Raw genomic sequence first — 20,923 nt, forward strand, 5'->3', positions numbered from 1 at the left:
TGGGAGCGATATTGTTCCCGTTCATAATTCATACTCTTGTGCCTGCATTTTTTTAAATCGTGGTAAAATATACATAAAAAATTTGCCATCTTAACCACTTTTAAGTGTACAGTTCAGTAGTGTTAAGTGCATTCACATTGTTATTCCTTTAAGATTTTTTATATTTATTTGACAGAGAGAGAGCACAAGCACGGGGCGCAGCAGGCAGGCAGAGGGAGAGGGAGAAGCAGGCTCCCCATGGAGCAAGGAGCCCAATGCGGGGCCCGATCCCAGGACCCCGGGATCATGACCTGAGCCGAAGGCAGCTGTTTAAACAACTGAGCCACCCAGGCGCCCCTGGTGCCTGCACTTTTCAAGCCAATCTTCTATGCATTTTATACAAATTGCACAGAAAGAAACACAAGCTAACATTTCCATTTTAAAGTGTGTGCTCTTGTATAGGGAGCACATTTGTTTTATCCTTTACTATATCTGCCTCAGAATGATGCCTTAGCAAATCAGTTATGAGAGTTCATAGGAGGCCAACTACTCCTGCCCTTTAAAACCCCTTAGTTACAAATACTGCTATATAATTGGCCTACATAGTCTTTTAGCAAATATTCTTTAGTTCTCCTGTTCTCAGGTCCATCAGATATTGCCCCATTGCTTCCTTTTTCCTCTTGCAGGGATGCCAACACCAACTGGGTCTAGAGGCTATTGGTAGTTTGTCCCTACCTACTTGTTTTTGGGGGTTCGTAGGGATACAATATTACATGGTTTTGTCATAAATGTTCTACGGATTTCAAACTTTGCTATCTAGTTGTTTTTTTTTTTTAAGATTTTATTTATTTGAGAGAGAGAATGAGAGATAGCATGAGAGGGAAGAGGGTCAGAGGGAGAAGCAGACTCCCCGCTGAGCAGGGAGCCCGATGCGGGACCCGATCCTGGGACTCCAGGATCATGACCTGAGCCAAAGGCAGTCGCTTAACCAACTGAGCCACCCAGGCGCCCTAGTTGTTTTTTTTTTTTTTTTTAAGAGTTTATTTATTTATTTGTCAGAGAAAGAGCACAAGCAGGGGGAGTGGCAGGCAGAGGGAGAAGCAGGCTCCTCACTGAGCAAGGAGCCCAATGTGGGACTTGATCCCAGGACGCTGGGATCATGACTTGAGCCAAAGGCAGACACTTAACCGACTGAGCCACCCAGGCGTGCCTAGTTGTTTTTATGTGAGGATTCAAAGAGACCAAAAATGATGCTGTTGTCTTTACCACCACCATCTTCCCACAACTTACTCCTCCTCCCAATCTCTTCCTCCTCGTACTAGCTTTTGAATCCTTGTGACTTACTTAGGCTTATCATCTTTTAAATACTGCTTAAGAGTAGCTGGTACCCCTTTATAACATTTGCTCTCTTTGTTGTTATGGTCGTTGTTAACTACAAGAATCAAACGTTTTTGAAAGACACCATTTTGATAAGTCAAGTTTTAAACCTATCCTTTTAAACCTATCCTAAGACTGCCTTAAAGAGATTGTTTTTGCTCTTCAGCAAAAAAAATTCTCAGGATGGTGAGAAGCCAAGACAGTTTCACCAAACCAAATTCTGCACCAAAGAGTACAGAATAAAAATATTAATAAACAAATTATATGTTATCAAGTCAATTCGAAGAACAATCACATTATAGTGACGGATACATGGCAGGCACTCAGACTTTTGTTGAATGAATGACCCAGGAAAAGCCAAAGTCGGTTGTCTCCATTTCTGAAATGTACTAGTAATCTTTTTTTACCTTATTCTCTGGAAAGAACTATTTCCTAAATCTGACTCAACCCATGTTTCAAATAAATGAAAAATAAACTATTGTTTTGGAATTTTTTGTAAGCTCTTCTTCATTTACCAAATCTGACTGGGATCCAACAACAAAGTATCCCTTCTGGAAGTTTAACCCTATCTTCATGCTATACTACTTTTTAAAAGATTAAACCATAATTTAATAAACAGCATGATGGTGCTGGTTGGATTATTTCCCCTAATAATAAAATGTTACCCATCAAAACTGACTCATTAGCTATACAAATATCAAAACTGATTTTCCTGTAAAATATAAAATGGACAAGAGATCTACCAAAATCATTAAATGTGACAAAACACTAATGTATCACCCAAAGTCTAGTTTACCTGATAACTGCTTACTATTTCTTTCCACAATTCCAATATATAAACATTTTTGGACTCCGCACAAAAACCTTGCACTGGGATATTATTACATACCGGATTACAAACCAGATACTATGATTACTAGTATTAGTGTTCTAGCAATCCATTTCTTTCTCTTCCTCTCTGTCACACACGCACACTCGCACACTTAAGTCTCCAAATAACTGCCCCTGCCCGTCCAAGTGTATTTTTGTTTCTTTTACGACCTTTGAGATAATCGAAAAAGAGTAACATAAGGTATCATAAATATGAATCATCAGCTATGTCAAAAAGTCTAGGCGTTGGGGGTGGGGTGGGATGCAGGTCCTGATAAGGGAAAGTAAACAAGGTGACTCAACTGCGGAGGCACTTATTGTTCGTACGTGGGTCTGCTGCTTTCAGAGGGGGATGGGGGGACTCAGAACACCCGCTCCGGCTTTGCTGCCTCTATAAGCTCCCTGGGCAGGAAAGGAAAGAACTCACTAAAACGATCCTCCCCAGGACTTAATTTCAGAATCGCGGAAGGCCCTGCCCCGCGGCAGAGCTGTCAGAACCGCCCCGATTCCCGCGGCTCTGCCCACAGAAACGAAACCTACGTCTTCGCCCCCATTCAGATCATCAGGATATCCTCAAACCTCCTCCCCTCCCTCCACCGTTCATCTTGCAGACAACGAGCAGAAAGAGGAGGCTGGGGAGCCCTGTTCCAGGATGGAGGGAGGGCCGCAGGGCCCCGGGTTCTCGGCCTGCTAAGCAGCTGCCCCCTCGCTCACCCACCTGATGCTCTTTCACCACTTCACTGAGGCAGGGATACCGCTCCGAGATCCATCGGTAAAACTTGGGGACTCCCATTTCGACCGTCAACGCTAATTGCAGTCAGGGCCAAAGCGAAACCAAACGCCCCGCCGGGGCCTAAGCCGCTGCCTCCGGCCGTCGCTCCGCGGATGACAACACACCGCCCGCCCGACCATAGAGAGCACTCGCCGGGCCTAGAGCGGCCGATTAGAGGCCGCATCCCCGGGGCGGGGCTCTAATCCCGGCTCTAACTCGCCGCGGCCTAGCTCCCCGGTGGTAATGTTTAAGGGCGGAGTGGCGTGTTGGTGCGTTACATTTAGTTCTGGAAGTGTTTGTTGACAGAGCTGTGCTTTGTAAGTAGACGTGGGAGTGGTGTGAAAACCTCACGAGCCTGCTGGAAGAGTTTTGGAACACTGGTATTTGTCCTGCTTCTGTGTCCTGGAATTACTAATCTCAGTATTTTTCAACACAGATTTGGAAAGATCTGGTGACTTATTTGGTTTAGTTTGTTTTGTTTGGGGAGGGGGAGGTTTTTTCCTGAGGAATATAACCCTATATCAAACTTCTTTTAAAAACTTTTTTTGCCAGATTATTTGTTGGAAAAAATGTTCTAATTCCCCTCCACCCCCACCCAGCTTCCTCCTTAAACCAACATTAGGCTTCCCGAGGAAATGGTGTACGTTTCACATTCATGTCTCTTGGTTTTCATGTTTTCCCCCATCACACTCTAAACCGTGCGGGAAAGCATAATTCTATCAAGAGATTTTAAGTAAAATTCTGTTATAATTTTTCCATTTATTTGAATGTAATAACCTCATAATTTTGTAAATATTGTGAATTATTTTAAATCATCAGCAAGAAAACTTCCAAAAAATGAACATTAAAATATCTTTAATTTTAAAATTTATGAAATTTTAAGTGTCTTCTAAGACCACTAGATTCTGTATTCTGGCAAACTCAGTATGACAGGATCTTTAAAATTACATTGAGTTTTCATATTCATGCTCCTTGGTTTATGTTTTTTTCCTGTTACATTTTCAACCATACAAAAAAGAGTTTTAAGTGAACTTGATGTGTGCTTTATGTTTATATCTGTTTTATTAGACTAGACAGTTCCTAGAGGGCAGGGCAGGTAGCTCTGTTCAGGAATCTAGCATAATGCTTTGCCTACAGCATTTATTCAGTGTAATTTTTTGTTCAAATGAATCCTTTTGCTAGCTAGTACTTAAAAGAAAATCAATAAAAGTTATAAAATGAAATTAGGCTGGCTTGTTTCTTGCAAATACATCTTTTAGAGCATAAAAACATAAGATGTTCCATTTCTTCAGTTATAATGAACAATATATATTAAGAAAGCAGGTTAGGGGCACCTGGGTGGCTCAGTCAGTGAAGCATCTGCCTTTGGCTCAGGTCACGATCCTAGGATGGAGCCCCAAGTTAAGCTCCCTGCTCTGTGGGGAGTCTGCTTCTCCCTCTTCCTCTGCCCCCCTCCCCACTTGTGCTCTCTCGCAAATAAATAATCTTAAAAAAAAAAGTTTATTTCTTAACAACAACATATATTATTTTAAATATTATTAACATAAGGGAGTTAATACCAGTTGCTCCGAGAACATAAACTTATGCTGTACTTTGGAACTGAATATACAATCACAGTTAATACCAAATGCATTAATTTTAGATTATTAGCATATTCTTTGAAGTAATTTCATTTCACATATATGGGGTCCAACCAAGGTACATTTGGCACAGTAAGTTTTCATCAGTAGCTTCTTGTATAAGGTAATGCACATGTCCTTCAATAGATAGTGGCAGCCCTGTCACTCTATTTCGGGTCTTTATTACACCTTGCAGTCGCTGCTCGATGTCAAGAACATGGGTCTTGGCCTAATAAGAAGAAATTGAAAATCGTAAGTGCTAAGAACCTAATAATACCTGGATGTTGATAATTTGAAATTACTACTTTTCTGGTGTTTGACAAATGTTTATGTCATTTTATGAATCATTACCCCCTTTTTAGGAGCAAAAGCAGGCAAAAGAGAAGAAATGAAACGAAATAACTTGAGATACTGATTTTGAGGCTTGGCAATGTTGATTTAGCATCAACTGCATGGACATTTTTCTGGAATATGTGAAATACTAGGGACTCTCTTCCACATTACAATTCTAGAAAAATAATAATTTAAAAAATTTACCCCAAAATGTTAGGACTTAAACATTTGAATGTTCTAATAATAGCAACAGTACTCTAAATGCCTAATATTTAGATTATGTTACTATGTGCAAATGGAGCTCTAAGCTACTTGGAATGAAAGGTACACATTTCTCTCAATAAGAAAGCTTATAAAAATGCAAAAGTGAGAATGTTGTATAAGAGTAACAATCCTCAATCTATTCTCACTTAATAAAAATGATTATCTGCAAACTTTGAAACTTCAACTAATGTTAGTAAGGAGTGAATTGCTATATATTAAAGTTGAGACCTGCAGGCAATCTATGTTCCAAGTTTTTCCCACTATATCTCATAACTGCAAACTGTCTATAATTAAGTGTGTCTTGAACTTTATTACACAAATGATAATGTTAACATTAGTAAAGACAATAAAGAAAACTTATTGGCACTTTCATACTAAAGAACTACATTTCAGGGGCACCTGGGTGGCTCCATTGGTTAAGCATCCGACTATTGACATTGGCTCAGGTCATGATCTCAGGGTTGTGAGATTTGAGCCGCACATCAGGCTCAGTGGGCGTGGAGCTTGCTCAAGATTCTCTGTCTCCCTCTCCCTCTGCCCCTTCCCCTCCCTCCCTCTCTAAAAAAATTAAAAAAGTAACTAGATTTAGGAGTTCAATGGCCAGTCACCGACAGTATTTAGAATCAATTCTCATTGACAGAGACATATTATGTCAGCTCATATCACGCTACACTTTCTACTAACCTTTTCATTGACAACCTCCCCAGTTTCATTCAGTGGTGCTTTGGAATGCCCTTTCACTGGTTTACTCCATTCCACAAGAGGATCATGTAGAAAAGTTTTTAAGACACTACAATGCAAACAAATATGATGAGACAATGTTATCTCTGTAAAAAGAAGTGCCACTATAGTCAACATTTAGGTGAAAAATAAGTGAAGGATGAGAAGCTAATGGTAATATTCTTTTAACACACATTAGTACTGCATCAGTAAGACATGTGAACTTACTGTTTTAGACTGAGGGGTTGAAAGAAAAGAGGGAAGACAGAGGGGGATCTGAGGTGTCCTTGGAGAGTAGAGTAAGATGAGTTCTGTGTGCCATTTCTAAATGCATACTGTGCACTTCAAATACAACTACCTATGGAAAAACCTACTCAGGCACCTCAAATTCAGTATTTCCAAAACAAAACTCATTACCCCTTTCCCAAACTATTTTGCCTGTGTTCCCCAAATCAGTAAAGAACATTATTCACTCATTTGTCCTAAACAAAAGTCTAGGAATCATCCTTGCCTCTCCTTCCTCTTAACACTCAATTCTACCTCCTAAATCCCTTTAGAGTCTACTTGCCTTCATCTCTACTGTCACTACCTCATCCAATGCACCATCATTTCTTCCTGAGTTACTCAAACAGTCCTCTAACTAGTTTTCTGGCCTCTACCCCAGACTGCAACTGTAATTTTTCTACAGTGCAAAATCTGATGAATTTCATTTCTTCTTTTTAAATTTGCTTCTTACCCCAACCCCCAATGACTTCTGATTGTTTTCACAGCAAGATTTAAACGGGTAAACCAGCCCCATGTGGACTTTTCATAATCTAGCCCTGCTCATCTGTGCCATCATCACAGCACCATCTACTTGAAGTGTACCCTCTAGAAAACAGAATTACATTTTTTAGGCAGTCCAGGCCTTCACTTGCCTTGATATTTCTATCATCAGAACATTCTCTTCCCCTTTGTGTGGTCAATTCCATTTATCATTAAGGTTTCAGCTACTTCCTTCAGAAATTATTTCCTGACTTCCCCAGATTGGATAGGGGCTCTTAGTGTTTCACAAGAGGCTGTACTTCCTCTTGCAGAGAATTTGCCTTTTCCTATGTCTAATTAACCAGTACGTTCTACCAAAATGTCTGGTAGAGAGCTTTAAAGAAAGAAGGTGGATAAATGAGCTTTAAAAGTCCTTTTAAAAAACTACATCCTGTAGCTAACATCATATTTAATGGTGAAAGACTGACTTCTATACCCCTAAAATCAGGAATGAGACAAAGATGTAGATTTCTCACCTTGTCTATCTGACATTTATTTAGCTAGGGGCAATTGGCAAGAAAAAAAAAAAGCATGAGATCGGAAAGGAAAAAACAAAACTAGCTGCAGATGTTGGAGAGAGAAAAATCTTAAGGTATCTACAAAAATAAGTATTAGAACTAATGAGTTCAGCAGTGTTTGCAAAATATGAGATAAATATACAAATATCAGTTGTATTTCTAAACTAACAATGAATAGTGCAAAAATGAAATAAAAAATTCCATTTGGAATAGCATTTTAAAAAGCACATTTTTGAAAAATACAAAACCTGGGAACGGCTGGGTGGCTCAGTCAGTTAAGTGCCTGCCTTCGGCTCAGGTCATGATCCCAGGGTCTTGGGATCAAGTCCCACACTGGGATCCTTGCTCAGTGAGGAGCCTGCTTCTCCCTTTGCCTGCCACTCCCCCTGCCTGTGCTCTCAGTCTCTCTTGACAAATAAAATCTTAAAAAAAACAAGTGTGATTTAAAAAATAAATAAATAAACCCACAAGACTTGAAAACTAAAAATCATAAAACATTATTGAAAGAAATTAAAAAATTAAATAAATGAGAAGACATCCCATGTTCATAGTTCATAAGACTTAATATTTTTAAAATGACAATATTCCCCAAACTGATTGAAAACTCAATGCCATTCCTATCAAAATCCAGGCTCGACTTTTTGCATAAGTTAATAAGATGATCTTAAAATTCCTACGGAGATGCAAAGAACCCATAATAGCCAAACAATCTTGAAAGAGAAAAAAAAAGCTGGAGCACACACACTTCCTAATTTCAAAATTTACTACAAAGCTACAGTAATCAAGACAATTTGTAGTAGGAATATGGTTAGATATAAAGATCAATGGAATAAAATTGAGAGTCCAGAAATAAACTCTTGAATATATGCCAAGACAATTAAGTGGAGAATAATATTTTCAAAAAATAGTGCTAGGAAAACTGGATATGCACATTCAAAGGAATAAATATGGACCCTCTACCTCACACTAGAAACACAAAATAACTGAAAATGATCAAAGACCTAGTAAATATGAGGTAAAACTATAAAATGCTTAGAAGAAAACAGAGGTGTAACTGTTCATGATTTGGATTATGCAATAGTTTCTTAAATGACACCAAAAGCACAAATAACAACAAAAATAGATAAACTGAACTTCATCAAAAGTAAAAACTTATATGCTAAAAAGGACATCATCAAGAAAGTAAAGACAACCCACATATAGAGAAAAATATTTGCAGATTATGTATGTCTTAAGGATCTAATATCCAAAATATGTAAAGAATTCTTACAACTGAACAATAAAAAAAATCCAATTTAAAAATGGGAAAAGTATTTGAATAGATATTTATCCAAAGAAGATACACAACTGACCAATAAGCACATGAAAAGATGTTCAACATCACTGGTCATTGAGGAAATGCAAGTCAAAACCATAAGGAGATACCACCCACTAGGATGGGTAAAGTAAAAAAGATAAATAACAAGTGTTGGTAAGAATGTGGAGAAATTGGAACCTTCATACATTGCCAGTGGAAGTGTAAAGTGTCACAACTGCTTTGGAAAACAGTTTGAAAGTTCCTCAAAATGTTAAGCTTAGAGTTCACATGTGACCCAGCTACTCTACACCCAGGTATACCCAAGAAAACTGAAAACATATACCCACATTTGTGTACATAAATGTTCACAGCCAGACTTTTCACAGTAGCCAAAAGATGTAAACAATCCAAATGTCCATTAACTGATGAATGGACAAAGAAAATGTAGTATACAGGAGTGCCTGGGTGGCTCAGATGGTTAAGTGTCTGCCTCTGGCTCAAGTCATGATCCCAGGGTCCTGGGATGGAGCCCCATGTTGGGCTCCTGGCTCAGTGGGGAGCCTGCTTATCCCTCTCCCTCTGCCTCCCCTCTGCTCTCTCTCTGTATCTCTGTCTCAAATAAATAAATAAAATCTTAAAAAAAACAAACAAACCCAAAATGTGGTATACAATGGAATATTAGGCAATAAAAAAGAATGAATTACTGATATATGCTATAACATGGATAAACCCTGAAAATATCACATTAAGGGAAAGAAGACAGACATAAAATGCCATATGTTGTACGATTTTATTTATATATGAAATGCCCAGAATAAGCTGATCCATTGAGACAGAAAGTACATTAGTGGTTGCTAGAATATGGCAGGGGAGTAGGGATGGAGAGTGACTGCTAATTTATTTTGGGAGTGATGAAATGTTTTAGAATTATATAGCAGTGATGGCTGCACAATCTTGGGAATACACTAAAAACAACTGAAATGCACACTCTGAAAGAGTGAATTTTACAGTATGTAAATTACATCTTTTAAAAAACTGAGATATAATGGATATATATTAGTTTTAGGAGTACATGATTGGATATTTGTATATATATTGCAGAAGGATCACCACAATCTAGTTAATATCCATCACCATAAAAATTTCAAATTTTTTTCTTGCGATGAGAACTTTTAATATGTATTCTCTTAGCAACTTTCAAATACACAATACAGTATTATTAACTATGTTCACCATAGTTAATATTCCCATGACTTATTTATTTCATAACTGAAAGTTTGTACCTTCATCCATTTTGCCCATCCCTACCCCCAACCTCTGGCCACCACCGTTTTCTGTATCTATTGGCTCAGGTTTTGTTTTTTCTTTTTCTTTTTTATTTTAATTCCAGTTACTTAATACACAGTGTTATATTAGTTTCAGGTGTACAATATAGTGATTCAACAGTTCCATACATCACCCTGTGCACATCATGACAAGTGTACTCCCTAATCCCTATCACCTACTTAACCCATCCCCCCCAACCCTCACCTTTGGTAACCATCAGATTGCTCTCTATAATAAGAGTCTGTTTCTTGTTTTGTCTCTCTCTCTTATTTTTTCCCTTTCCTTGTTTGTTTCTTAAATTCTACATATGAATGAAGTCATATGGTATTTTTCTTTCTCTGACTTATTTCACTTAGCATTATACTCTTCTAGCTCCATCCACGTCATTGCAAATGGCAAAATTTCATTTTTATGGATAAATAATATTCCATTGTGTGTATATTCCACATCGTCTTTATCCATTCATCTGTTGATGGACACCTGGGCTGCTTCCATATCTTGGCTATTGTAAATAATGCTGCTATAAACATCAGGGTACACGTATCCCTTTGGATTAGTGTTCTTTTATTCTTTTGGTAAATACCCAGTAATGCGATTGCCAGAACTGATCATAAGGTAGTTCTATTTTTTTAAGACTCTACATACAAGTGATCTCACACGGTATTTGTCTTTCTCTGTAGGACTTATTTCACTTATGAATAAATGCCCTCAAGGTCTATCTATGTTGTTGCAAATGGCAAAATTTCCTTTTTTATGGCTGAATATTATCACAGTGTGTGTATATTCATCCATCAATGGACACTCAGGTTGCTTCCATGTCTTAGCTATTGTAAATAATGTTGCAATGAACTGTAAGTTATTCCTTAAAATAAAGCTATTATTTAAAAAGATCTACTTCAATGCAAAGTGGCTTCTAGTATAAAAAAACATATTTAGGAACCAATAATTACATTCAAGATTACTGTTAAATTGTTTACAAAACATAGGTAATTACCTCATTAAAGGCTCTCTCTGATCTCGCATCAGCCTCATTGTAACTTCACAAGCCCTTCGAAAAAGACCTTCTGTTCCCATAGGACCCATTCCATTAACCATATTATGAGTCAGTCGAAATGGAACAATTTCTGGAACTTCAAAGGTTTCTCCCTTAAAACAATGCATTTTATTAAAAAGTAACAATGTTAAAATTTTAAATCTTTATGCAAAAAAATTAGATCTTCATGTCTAGACTCTAAAAGTGCAAAGATACCCTCAAAATATTTATATTTTTAACTACATTAAAGGCCTCTATCATGAAGGAGCCATTTAACTCTACCTCTGATCTAGAGGATGGATGCTCACCAGTCATTGAATTACAATAGTGAATATTACTATAGAGAAATTTTTATGCATTCAAAATTTAGTCTCATATTAACTTCCTTACTGCTCTTCTTGAATAATATAAAATAAAAACAAATATTCTTATATTTTTCTTTTTTAAGACTTTCACTTTAAAGCAGGAAAGGAAAGAAACAGTCAAATGTTAGATGCTCATATCCCTCAGACAGAATATGTTAACATATAATGAAGTCCAGTTCATTTATTTTCTGCCATTCTCAACCTGCCTTCCATAAGGCCTTTTTATCCCCAAACTCACTGTTTCCCTAAATTCCTTTCTTGTATGATTTAATATATACTAGTGGTTTATCTGATTTGATCTCATGTATATCTGTGACCTTTCTTGGTTTCCTGTGACAGCAGAAGGTAATCCACAGAGAATGGGGATGAAGAAAATAGGGAGTTAGCCTACTTGTCTGCCTTCTAGGATCATAACATTGGAAAATTAGACGGGGCTTTAGGGAGAGTCCAACCACCTGAATTTATTCCCAGGCCCCACTCTGAACCTACAGAATCTCCTAGGATGTCTGCTAGATATCTGTGTATTTTGTTTAAATTCTTAGATTATTCTGATACGCTGCCAGGTCTGTTTTGTCTAAAACTGAGTCTCAGTAAAATGAACTGATCTGTTCATGTTCCCATAACTAAGAACTTAGTCAGAACTTGAACCTTTGGATTTCAAGTTCAGTGCTGATTTTACTGTATCACTATTGTGAGTTCTCTTCATCCTAAGTTGCTTTGCTGAGGACTGAGGGATTCACCAATCAAAACCAGTCAACAAACTCTCAGTGTGACTCAACTGTGACTATAACTACAACCAATGGGTATGTCTAGGAAAAACAGCTGTTGAGGAAAGGAAACTGGGAGTAAACATACAATTACTAGAGTAAGTCACATCATTTACCTTATTGAAGAGACAGTTGAAATCCACATGTACACATTCACCAGTCAAAGAATCAAAGAGAATGTTTTCACCATGACGGTCTCCAAGCCCCAGAATATAACCAACCATTGACATAACCGCTGTGGAACGACAGTATGCTGATCTGCTACTGTACCTAAAGAAAACACAATGCTCATCAAATATCCTTATGCCACATGAGGCAACATAAATCTAAAATATTTTTTAAAACATTAACCATAACAATGTATTATCTTCTTGGTAACTTACCATGATGTAGGATCAGGGAATGTCCTCAGAAACCACTCGTGAAAAACAGGAGGATGCCTGGGTAGGAGAAATTCTCGGAATACTTTGAGTTTTTCAGACAAAGCTGCGGCTTTTGGTAACATACACTGGCGAAGTTCTTTTCCTGTCATATAAACTCCTGCAAGGTGGAGTGGTTTCCATTAACCACACAAGCCAAATAAGAAAATGGGTAATTTTTTTTAAAAACATCTATTTTTATTCAAATTGTTTTATAAAAGCAAGAACAAATAGAAAAATTGCAATTATGCATAGGTAAACTTATCTTATTATAATAAAATAACACATTGTTTCCCCATACTTATCCAAAGTGAAGCCTCCTGTTGATGAAAATTAATGTCAACTAAAACTAATGTTGTTGGAATCAACTAATTCCAGAAAATATCACTCAGAATAAATCCAATTTAAAGAGTACCCTTGGAATTATAAAAACGCTGCAGCCCTCACTAAAATTATAGTGATTTCTCTGTTCCTCAGCATGTAGTATAGGTCCACACAGAATCATTATTAAAAAACCTACAGTGGTGTTTTGAAGTAATTTACTCTGTGTGAATGCTAGCCTATAAGCTTCATTGTGTACCTGGTTCTTGAGCTAATCTTGTACAATGCAAATCATCTGGAGAAACAGAAGAACTTTTCCTTCTGATACAATGGTGAGTGTGTTTTAGATGGGTGATACTACTCCAGTCTATTAAGTGCCTTTTAGGTCCACCTTGGTCTCGTGCTTTTTTACACCCGAAGCACAGCCAAAAGTTTTATGAACAAGTTTGAGATTTGAGGTTTTTAGGCTCTAATGTTATATAGTTCCCATATGTTCATGATGTTAAAAAAATTTTTTTAAATATTTTTAAAAATCCAAAAGCAGTAACTAAAACACACACAATATTTTATCTTTCCAATAAAATAGTCAATAGCAAGTTCCTTGGAATAAGAGTCCAATCTTTGAGTTTCAGCTCTGCAACTTATCAGCTTTGTGAACTTGGATAAGTTACTTAACCTCTAGCACTGTACATAAAATAGGGATAATCAGACTTATTAATAATAAACAATAAAGTATATAACATACTTAGCAGAATAATATAGTAATTTATCACTATCACTTACTGTTATGGGTTAAACTGTACCCTCAAAAAAATGTGTTTAAGTCCTAACCCCTGGTACCTGTGAATGTGACCTTGAAAGAGAGGGCTGTTGCCCATGTAATCAGGTTAAGAGGAAGTCATTAGGGTGGGCCCTTATTATAATATGACTAATATATAAAATATTATATAGGAAGAGAAAACAGAGACATATAGACTTAGGGAGAACACTGTGTGATGACAGAGAGGAGAAAGAATGATGTGATCCATCTATAAAACTAAGGCATGTCAAAGATTGCTGGAGACAGAAACTGACAGAAAGGCATGGAAGAGATTCTCCTCTAGAGCTATCAAGAGATCTGGCCCTACTGACACCAAGATTTTGGACTCATAGCCTCCCCAATTGTGAGAGAATACATTTCTGTTGTTTGCAGTACTTTGTTACAGCAGCCCTAGGGAAACAAATACACTTATTTTCTACCTTATTCTGATAACTTGGTCTATTTACTTTTAATGTACCACATCATATGCATTTAAAAATTTTTTTATTTTGAAACAGTTTTAGACTTACAAAAAATTGCATAAATGACACAAAGAATTCCCATATACTCTTCACCCAACTATTCTTAATGTTCATGTCTTTTATAATAATAGCACAATTACCTAAATCAGGAAATTGATAGTTACAATATTATTAACTAACCTTCAGACCTTATTCAAATTTCACCAACTGTCCCACTACTGTCTTTTTTTCTGGGCCAGGATCCAATCCAGGATCCCATATTACATTCAGCTGTCATGTCTCCTTAATGTCCTCAAATCTGGGAAATTTCTGTCTTTGTCTTTCATTACCTTGACATTTTTTAAGAGTTCTAACCAGTTATATTTTTGTTTCCCCACTGTAAAGTTACTATATTTTTCCCTTTATAATCAATAAGTATGTTGTGAAGAGATACTTTGAGACCCTACAAATAACCTGCTTCTCATCATACTTTTGCTCATTCATTTCAGGATCCATTGATATTCATTGCCTGCAACAATTATTACTGGGGTACTTGCTAACTGGTGATTTTCTATTTCCATCATTTTCTCTACATTTATTCACTGCAATTCTATTGTAACGAAGAACTGTTCCTACGTCCCTACTTATTTATTATTTATTTATAACAGTGTGGATTCATGTCTATTTATTTTATTCCATGAGTTATAATCTAATACTATATCATTATTTTGTTGCCCAAATTATCCCAGGTCTGGCCAGGTGGAGACTCTAATTCCAATCTAATACTTCCGGCTCTATTTTAGGCTTCCCTTTCCTTTTCTTCCTCACACAGTGAAAAAGGTAGCTCTCATTATCCACATATAGATCTTTATTTGCTAAAGGTAAGTATACACATAAAGTAGTTTCAAAATTGCTAACCAATACCTTTGTGAAAAACAAATTTTCATATACATTCTTATAAGCTACATCAAATTCTTTTGGGATAAAGATATAATTAGGTTAAAGAAGGGATTAGAACATTAGGAAGAAAAACACATAAGTACTTGTGTATATAGAATCTCATTTGACCTAGAAATTCTACTATGGCTTATAAAAAAAAGGTATAATAACATATGTTAATATTAATTATACATATTGGCAGATTTTATAGTCATATTATATATTTATATTTTAAGAATTAATTTTAGTACCCTTTTCCTTATATAGTTTGGTCAGAATAGGTCTCAAGCCAGCAGTGTTGTTAACCCATTCAATAATCCCACATTCATCATTCAGGGGAATAACTGCATATGTTCGGATATGAAGTTCTCTTCTACGAGATTCTGCATCTTTTCTTAAGCACTATTAAAAAAAAACACACATAAACTTAAAAATTCAAAATTTCCAAATATGTCAAATATATCTAAAGATTATTCATTTCATAGCAAAAGAAACTCTGTGAAAGTTTACTATGTGGTATAGATGAATAATTCTTCAGAATGGTAGGAAAGGAAGCTACTGGGATAGTATCTATAGTCTTTTTCCAAATCATTAAAAAAGCCTTGGGCAAGTCCCTCGTTTTAATTATTCACTGTTAATGTAATATTGTGTTCAAAATATTGTACCTGTATATTTAACAATGACAAAATGTTATTTATTTATTTAAATGTTTTATTTATTTATGCATGAGTCAGAGAGAGAGAGAGAGAGAGGCAGAGGCAGAGGGAGAAGCAGGCTCCCCGCCTAGCAGGGAGCCCGATGCGGGGCTTGATCCCAGGACCCTGGGATCATGACCTGAGCCGAAGGCAGACGCCCAACCATCTGAGCCACCCAGGTGCCCGACAAAATGTTCTTTAGTTTTTTATTGCTTTATAGATGTTACTGAAGTATTAAGTCCTTAAGGCACAAAGATTGCTGTTTAATTTTTTTTAAAGATTTTTTATTTATTTATTTGACAGAGAGAGAGAGACAGCGAGAGAGGGAACACAAGCAGGGGGAGTGGGAGAGGGAGAAGCAGGCCTCCCACTGAGCAGGGAGTCCGATGCCAGGCTCGATCCCAGGGTCCTGGGATCGGGACCTGAGCCAAACGCAGACGCTTAACCGACTAAGCCACCCAGGAGCCCCTAATTTTGATCATCTAAACAAAAAAGTATGAGTTTTATAAAATCCTCAAAATGTCATTTTATTCTTGCAATTTAATATTATGGCTTCGTTTGAAAAACTGTCTCCTAGCAGAAGAATGCTTTTTACATCTCATCGGATTAATTCTGAATTATTCTAGGTAAGGATAAACAGTATTTTGTATAATTCTGAAACTATATGAAATAAACTAAGCACACAACTATGACTGCAACCTGTCCAATTCAAAAGCACAATCACTAACCAAAGACATATTTTAAACTTTAGGAATAAACAGGCTACATAAATGTCAGCCAAACAGTACAGCATTAGAACAACATGTAAAGATCAGTTTATGGTCTCCTAGACCAACACAGACTGTAATTTTTCACAATCAGGCTATTGTATTTTACCACAGCAATGTGGGGGAACAGTAATGAAATAATCAGTAACAAAGCTGATTAGGATAAATTTATAAACTGAAGCCAGGCCAGCTGATACTCCTGACCAGAAAAACACTCAAGGGAGCTTCAGATGAACATACTGATGGTTTAACAGTCAGTTAGGTTACCAATTTTCTAAACATTTTAAATAAAAAAAAATCCTTCACTTTATAGAGCCTTTGAAATGGGTTTCTAATGTGATACTAATTTTTAAATTATTTTTTATTATACTAAGTACAAACCATAGTTATTCTTTTTTAAAAATGAACTTATCTGTTGCTCTATCTTTTCTATGTTAAAAGTCCGTAACTTTTCCTGCTAATTAAAGAGGTACCAGTGAAATGTGGGGAGAGGATAGAGGAGGGACAAAAAGTTTATAAAAAGAATAATTAAATTTCATCTTTCTGTTGTATGGTTTAATTTTTACCAATGGAAAAAAGAGATGCTATGCATTTACAAACACCTGGCCACAGAATAATTCAAAATACCTAAGGTCATCCATTTATAATAAACCCTTAATAAGATTTTTCATATCTCAATCTCTGAGACAGAAATCAAGCACTTACCAAATGTACTGAAAAAAATACTAATGATCACCTTTAAGCAGTGTGTTGATAAAAACAGAACCTAGGGGCAGCTGTGTGCTCAGCTGGTTAAGCATCCAACTCTTGCTTTCAGCTCAGGTCATGATCTCAGGGTTGTGAGATCAAGCCCCGCAGCAGTCTGCTTGAGATTCTCTCTCTCCCTCTCCCTCTGCCCACCGCCTGCACACACACTCTCTCTCTAAAATAAATAAATAAATCTTTAAAAACAAACAAAAGCCCCCCCAAAACAGAACCTAACATCTTTTGTGTAGCACTAAAACATAAATACATCTGACAGAGTCTATTACAGATAATTTAAACATTACATAGAAAATATTTTCCCTAACATGTGTTACACATTTTTCTCAATATAATAAAAGGAATCTTATTTTTTAAAGTAAAAAGTTACATGAAACCAGCAATTCCATTTCTGGGTAAATACTCAAAAGACTGAAAGAAGGGATTCAAAGAGCTATTTATCCACCTATGTTCATTAACAATATTATTCACAATAGCAAAAGGTGGAAGCAATCCAAGTGTCCACAGACAGATCAATGAATAAACAAAATGCAGTATACACATACAATGGTATATTATTCAGCCTTATTCAGGAAAAAAATTCTGACACATGATATAACATGGATGAACCCTGAAGACAATGCTAAGTAAGCCAGAAAAAGGGGCAAAAAATATATGACTCCACTTCTACAAGGTATCTAGAGTAGTCAAATTCAGGAGATAGAAAGTAGAATGGTGGTTACCAGAGGCTAGGGAGGAAGGGAATGAGGAGTTATTGTTTATTGATGAGAGAGTTTCAGTTTGGGAAGATGAAAAATGTTCTGGAGAGGGATGGTGGTCATAGTTGGACAAAAATGTGTATGTACTTAATGTCACTGAATTGAACTGCTAAAAGTGGTTGGTTAAAATGGCAAGTTTTATTCCAATAAAAAAAATTAAGTGAAAACAAAAAAGGCAGTACATTTCATTCTTTTTAAGAACGATCTATTTGCATTATGAAAAGCTCGTATCACATGATAGTAATTACGGTAATTCTAAAAAATTAAAGCAAACTATCTCCAAACCTTATTAATCAAGGAATTGAATTCCATTAGTCTACAATCCTTTCTCAGGTCATCTTTTGGCTTACACATCATGATGTAGAACTTTCCATCTGATCCTTTCAAAGAGATCTTCTTTGGTTTCTGAAGAGAAGCAAGAATTTCCACCTAAAAGATAATGAATTATATATAAGTTAAGGTCAAGATTCTTTGTTTAAATTTTTATATATAAATACTGTATTACGTAACAAAAAGAATATAACTTATATTGTGTAGTAAGTTTATTATTTTACTAATTTCTTTTATCATAATCACTGATGATGTATGAAAAGAATATCCATGAATAGAGACCCATTGTCACCCATTAGGAATGGCTATAAAGTAAAAGGATTACTTCAATATAAGTACTTACACATTCAAATTTACGCAGCCTCTTTAGGACAGCCACAATATTTAAAAGATTTTTTTTTTTTTAAGATTTTATTTATTTGAGGGGGTGCCTGGGTGGCTCAGACGTTAAGGGTCTGCCTTCGGCTCAGGTCATGATCCCAGAGTCCTGGGATCGAGCCCCGCATCGGGCTCCCTGCTCGGCAGGAAGCCTGCTTCTCCCTCTCCCGCTCCCCCTGCTTGTGTTCCCTCTCTCGCTGTGTCTCTCTCTGTCAAATAAATAAATAAAATCTTTAATAAAAAAAAAAAGATTTTATTTGAGAGAGGATGAGAGAGAGAGAGCGTGCACACACAAGCAGCAGGGAGGGGCAGAGGGAGAAGCAGACTCTCCACTGAACAGGGAGCCTGATTCAGGTCTGGATCCCAGGACCATATGATCATGACCTGAGGCAAAGGAAGTCACTCAACTGAGCTACCCAGGCTCCCCTAAAAGGTTTTTGAAACAGTTTTTAGAACCTGTCTTTAGAGCTGTAGACACTGTTTTTAAATGTCTTTAGGGGTAAGAAATGCTTATCAATTTAATGTAACTTGATTTTTGAAAAAAGAAACTCTTCTAAAATCAAGTCCACCTAATGAGGTGGGTTAATAAGCTAAATACTATTAATTTAAAAACAAAGCATGACTGTAAGTGAGTAAGAATGACTTATGTGGTTTAGTATCTGGCTCTGAAGCAATTAAACAAATGTTTTAATACATAGAATTACTAGAACAAACAGTTTTCAAAATTATTTACTTAGAAAAAACTAATGATGTAATGTATGGTGATTAACATAACAAAAAAATTTAAAGAAAAAAAATTATTTACTTAGAAATGCTCTAGTATGGGGTGCCTGGGTGGCTCAGTCGTTGGGCCAGTCGTTAAGCATCTGCCTTCGGCCCAGGTCATGATCCCAGGGTCCTGGGATTGAGCCCTGCATCGGGCTCGCTGCTCAGGGGGAAGCCTGCTTCTCCCTCTCCCACTCCCCCTGCTTGTGTTCCCTCTCTTGCTGTCTCTCTCTCTCTCTGTCAAACGAATAAATAAACATCTTAAAAAAAAATGCTCTAGTACCACTTATTTAAAATAGTCACATATTTATAGTCACATATTATACTTAAAAAAATCAAGCTCTTCTTAGCTGAATTTTGCTTCCTCCTAAAGTATAAGCAAAAACTGTATTTTGTTCTTCTCCATTTTTAGGATGAAACAAAGTATGGAAAAATCAAACTGTGAAAAATAAAAATTATACTCATACTAAAACAATACATGCATCTAAAAAATCAAAATACTCAGTTGAACATGGTTTATTTTTTTTTTTAAGACACTGTCCTAGGGGTTGTAGAAGATTAAAAGGAGAATAAGCATGAACAGTGTGTGTATATCTTATAATACACAGGGGAAGGAAGATAAATGTATATGGTTGAAAAGTTGACAATACAAAGGTAGTAACTGATTAGAAACACATGTAATGTTGGCAATATGTACTAGAGAGAAAACGTATTCATTGGAGGACATGAAAAGCTAACAATTGTATAGGAACCATCTCCCTATTATACTATTTAAGATGCAAGGCTCTCATTCATTATAATACACATTAGAAAAGTATCAATCTTCTCCATTTGGATATTTTTATAGGTCACTGATACTGGGAACATGGCATTTTTAACATTTAATTTTATCCCAATAAAAGAGAGTTTTAATTTTCTGTATTTCTAATCATCTTTTTCTTTGCAAATAAAATGCACTTAGTCTCTGAGAAAAACACTTTTAAAAAAACCTAATTTGAAAATTTTAGCTTAATAAAATTTTAAAATTGTAGTTACAGTTACATTAACACTGAAGTTTACCATATCATCAAAGCTTGAGATATAGGCCCAATGCCCAGGAAATGGCTCATGGTTAGCATGGGCACCCGGAATTGATGGAAGAGTAGGTATCATGACTGATTGTAAAGGAATGAGGATTTCACTAAATGTTGGTTCTTCCACCAGCTTTTTAAGCATTTTAAAATGAGTGCTCATGCTTAATGTGGAACTACTTCCATCCACCTGGGGAAAGAAAATAGTACATTTTAATTTCTCTGGGTTTACCTTGAATTATAGAACACTTATTTTCAACCAAAACAAAAATTTTACTTCTACAGTATTTTAGTTACAATGGTTAAGCAGTCAGCAGTTTTCTAAGAATTTATTATATATCTCATTTTCCCCTCTCTGTACTCTTTTGCCTGCCTTATTGGTAATCGTACTTCTACCACAGGACTGTTTAATGAC

At 36.3% G+C, this 20,923-nt stretch overlaps 2 protein-coding genes across 7 annotated transcripts in view; both read right to left on the reverse strand.

Moving 5' to 3' along the window:
- The window catches only part of XRN1 (5'-3' exoribonuclease 1), a 107,462-nt gene extending 103,063 nt beyond the window's left edge, over nt 1–4,399 (reverse strand). For all 3 annotated transcript variants that reach the window (XM_027583131.2, XM_027583130.2, XM_027583129.2), the window contains exon 1: nt 2,945–4,399. In XM_027583131.2, coding sequence (XP_027438932.2) covers nt 2,945–3,019 — 75 coding nt within the window. In that variant the 5' untranslated portion in view covers nt 3,020–4,399. The remainder of the gene's footprint in view (nt 1–2,944) is intronic.
- A 21-nt stretch (nt 4,400–4,420) lies between these two features.
- ATR (ATR serine/threonine kinase) overlaps nt 4,421–20,923 on the reverse strand; it is a 94,956-nt gene continuing 78,453 nt past the window's right edge. For 2 of the 4 annotated variants that reach the window (XM_027584272.2, XM_027584271.2), the window contains exons 40-47: nt 20,498–20,698; nt 18,251–18,394; nt 15,235–15,385; nt 12,428–12,584; nt 12,161–12,314; nt 10,874–11,025; nt 5,899–6,004; nt 4,421–4,846 (exon numbers count right to left, since the gene is read on the reverse strand). In XM_027584272.2, coding sequence (XP_027440073.1) covers nt 4,673–4,846; nt 5,899–6,004; nt 10,874–11,025; nt 12,161–12,314; nt 12,428–12,584; nt 15,235–15,385; nt 18,251–18,394; nt 20,498–20,698 — 1,239 coding nt within the window. In that variant the 3' untranslated portion in view covers nt 4,421–4,672. The remainder of the gene's footprint in view (nt 4,847–5,898; nt 6,005–10,873; nt 11,026–12,160; nt 12,315–12,427; nt 12,585–15,234; nt 15,386–18,250; nt 18,395–20,497; nt 20,699–20,923) is intronic. The other 2 variants (XM_027584275.2, XM_027584273.2) reach the window with 2 other exon arrangements.

This window comes from Zalophus californianus, chromosome 1 (assembly GCF_009762305.2).
Source record: "Zalophus californianus isolate mZalCal1 chromosome 1, mZalCal1.pri.v2, whole genome shotgun sequence".
Lineage (NCBI taxonomy): Eukaryota > Metazoa > Chordata > Mammalia > Carnivora > Otariidae > Zalophus > Zalophus californianus.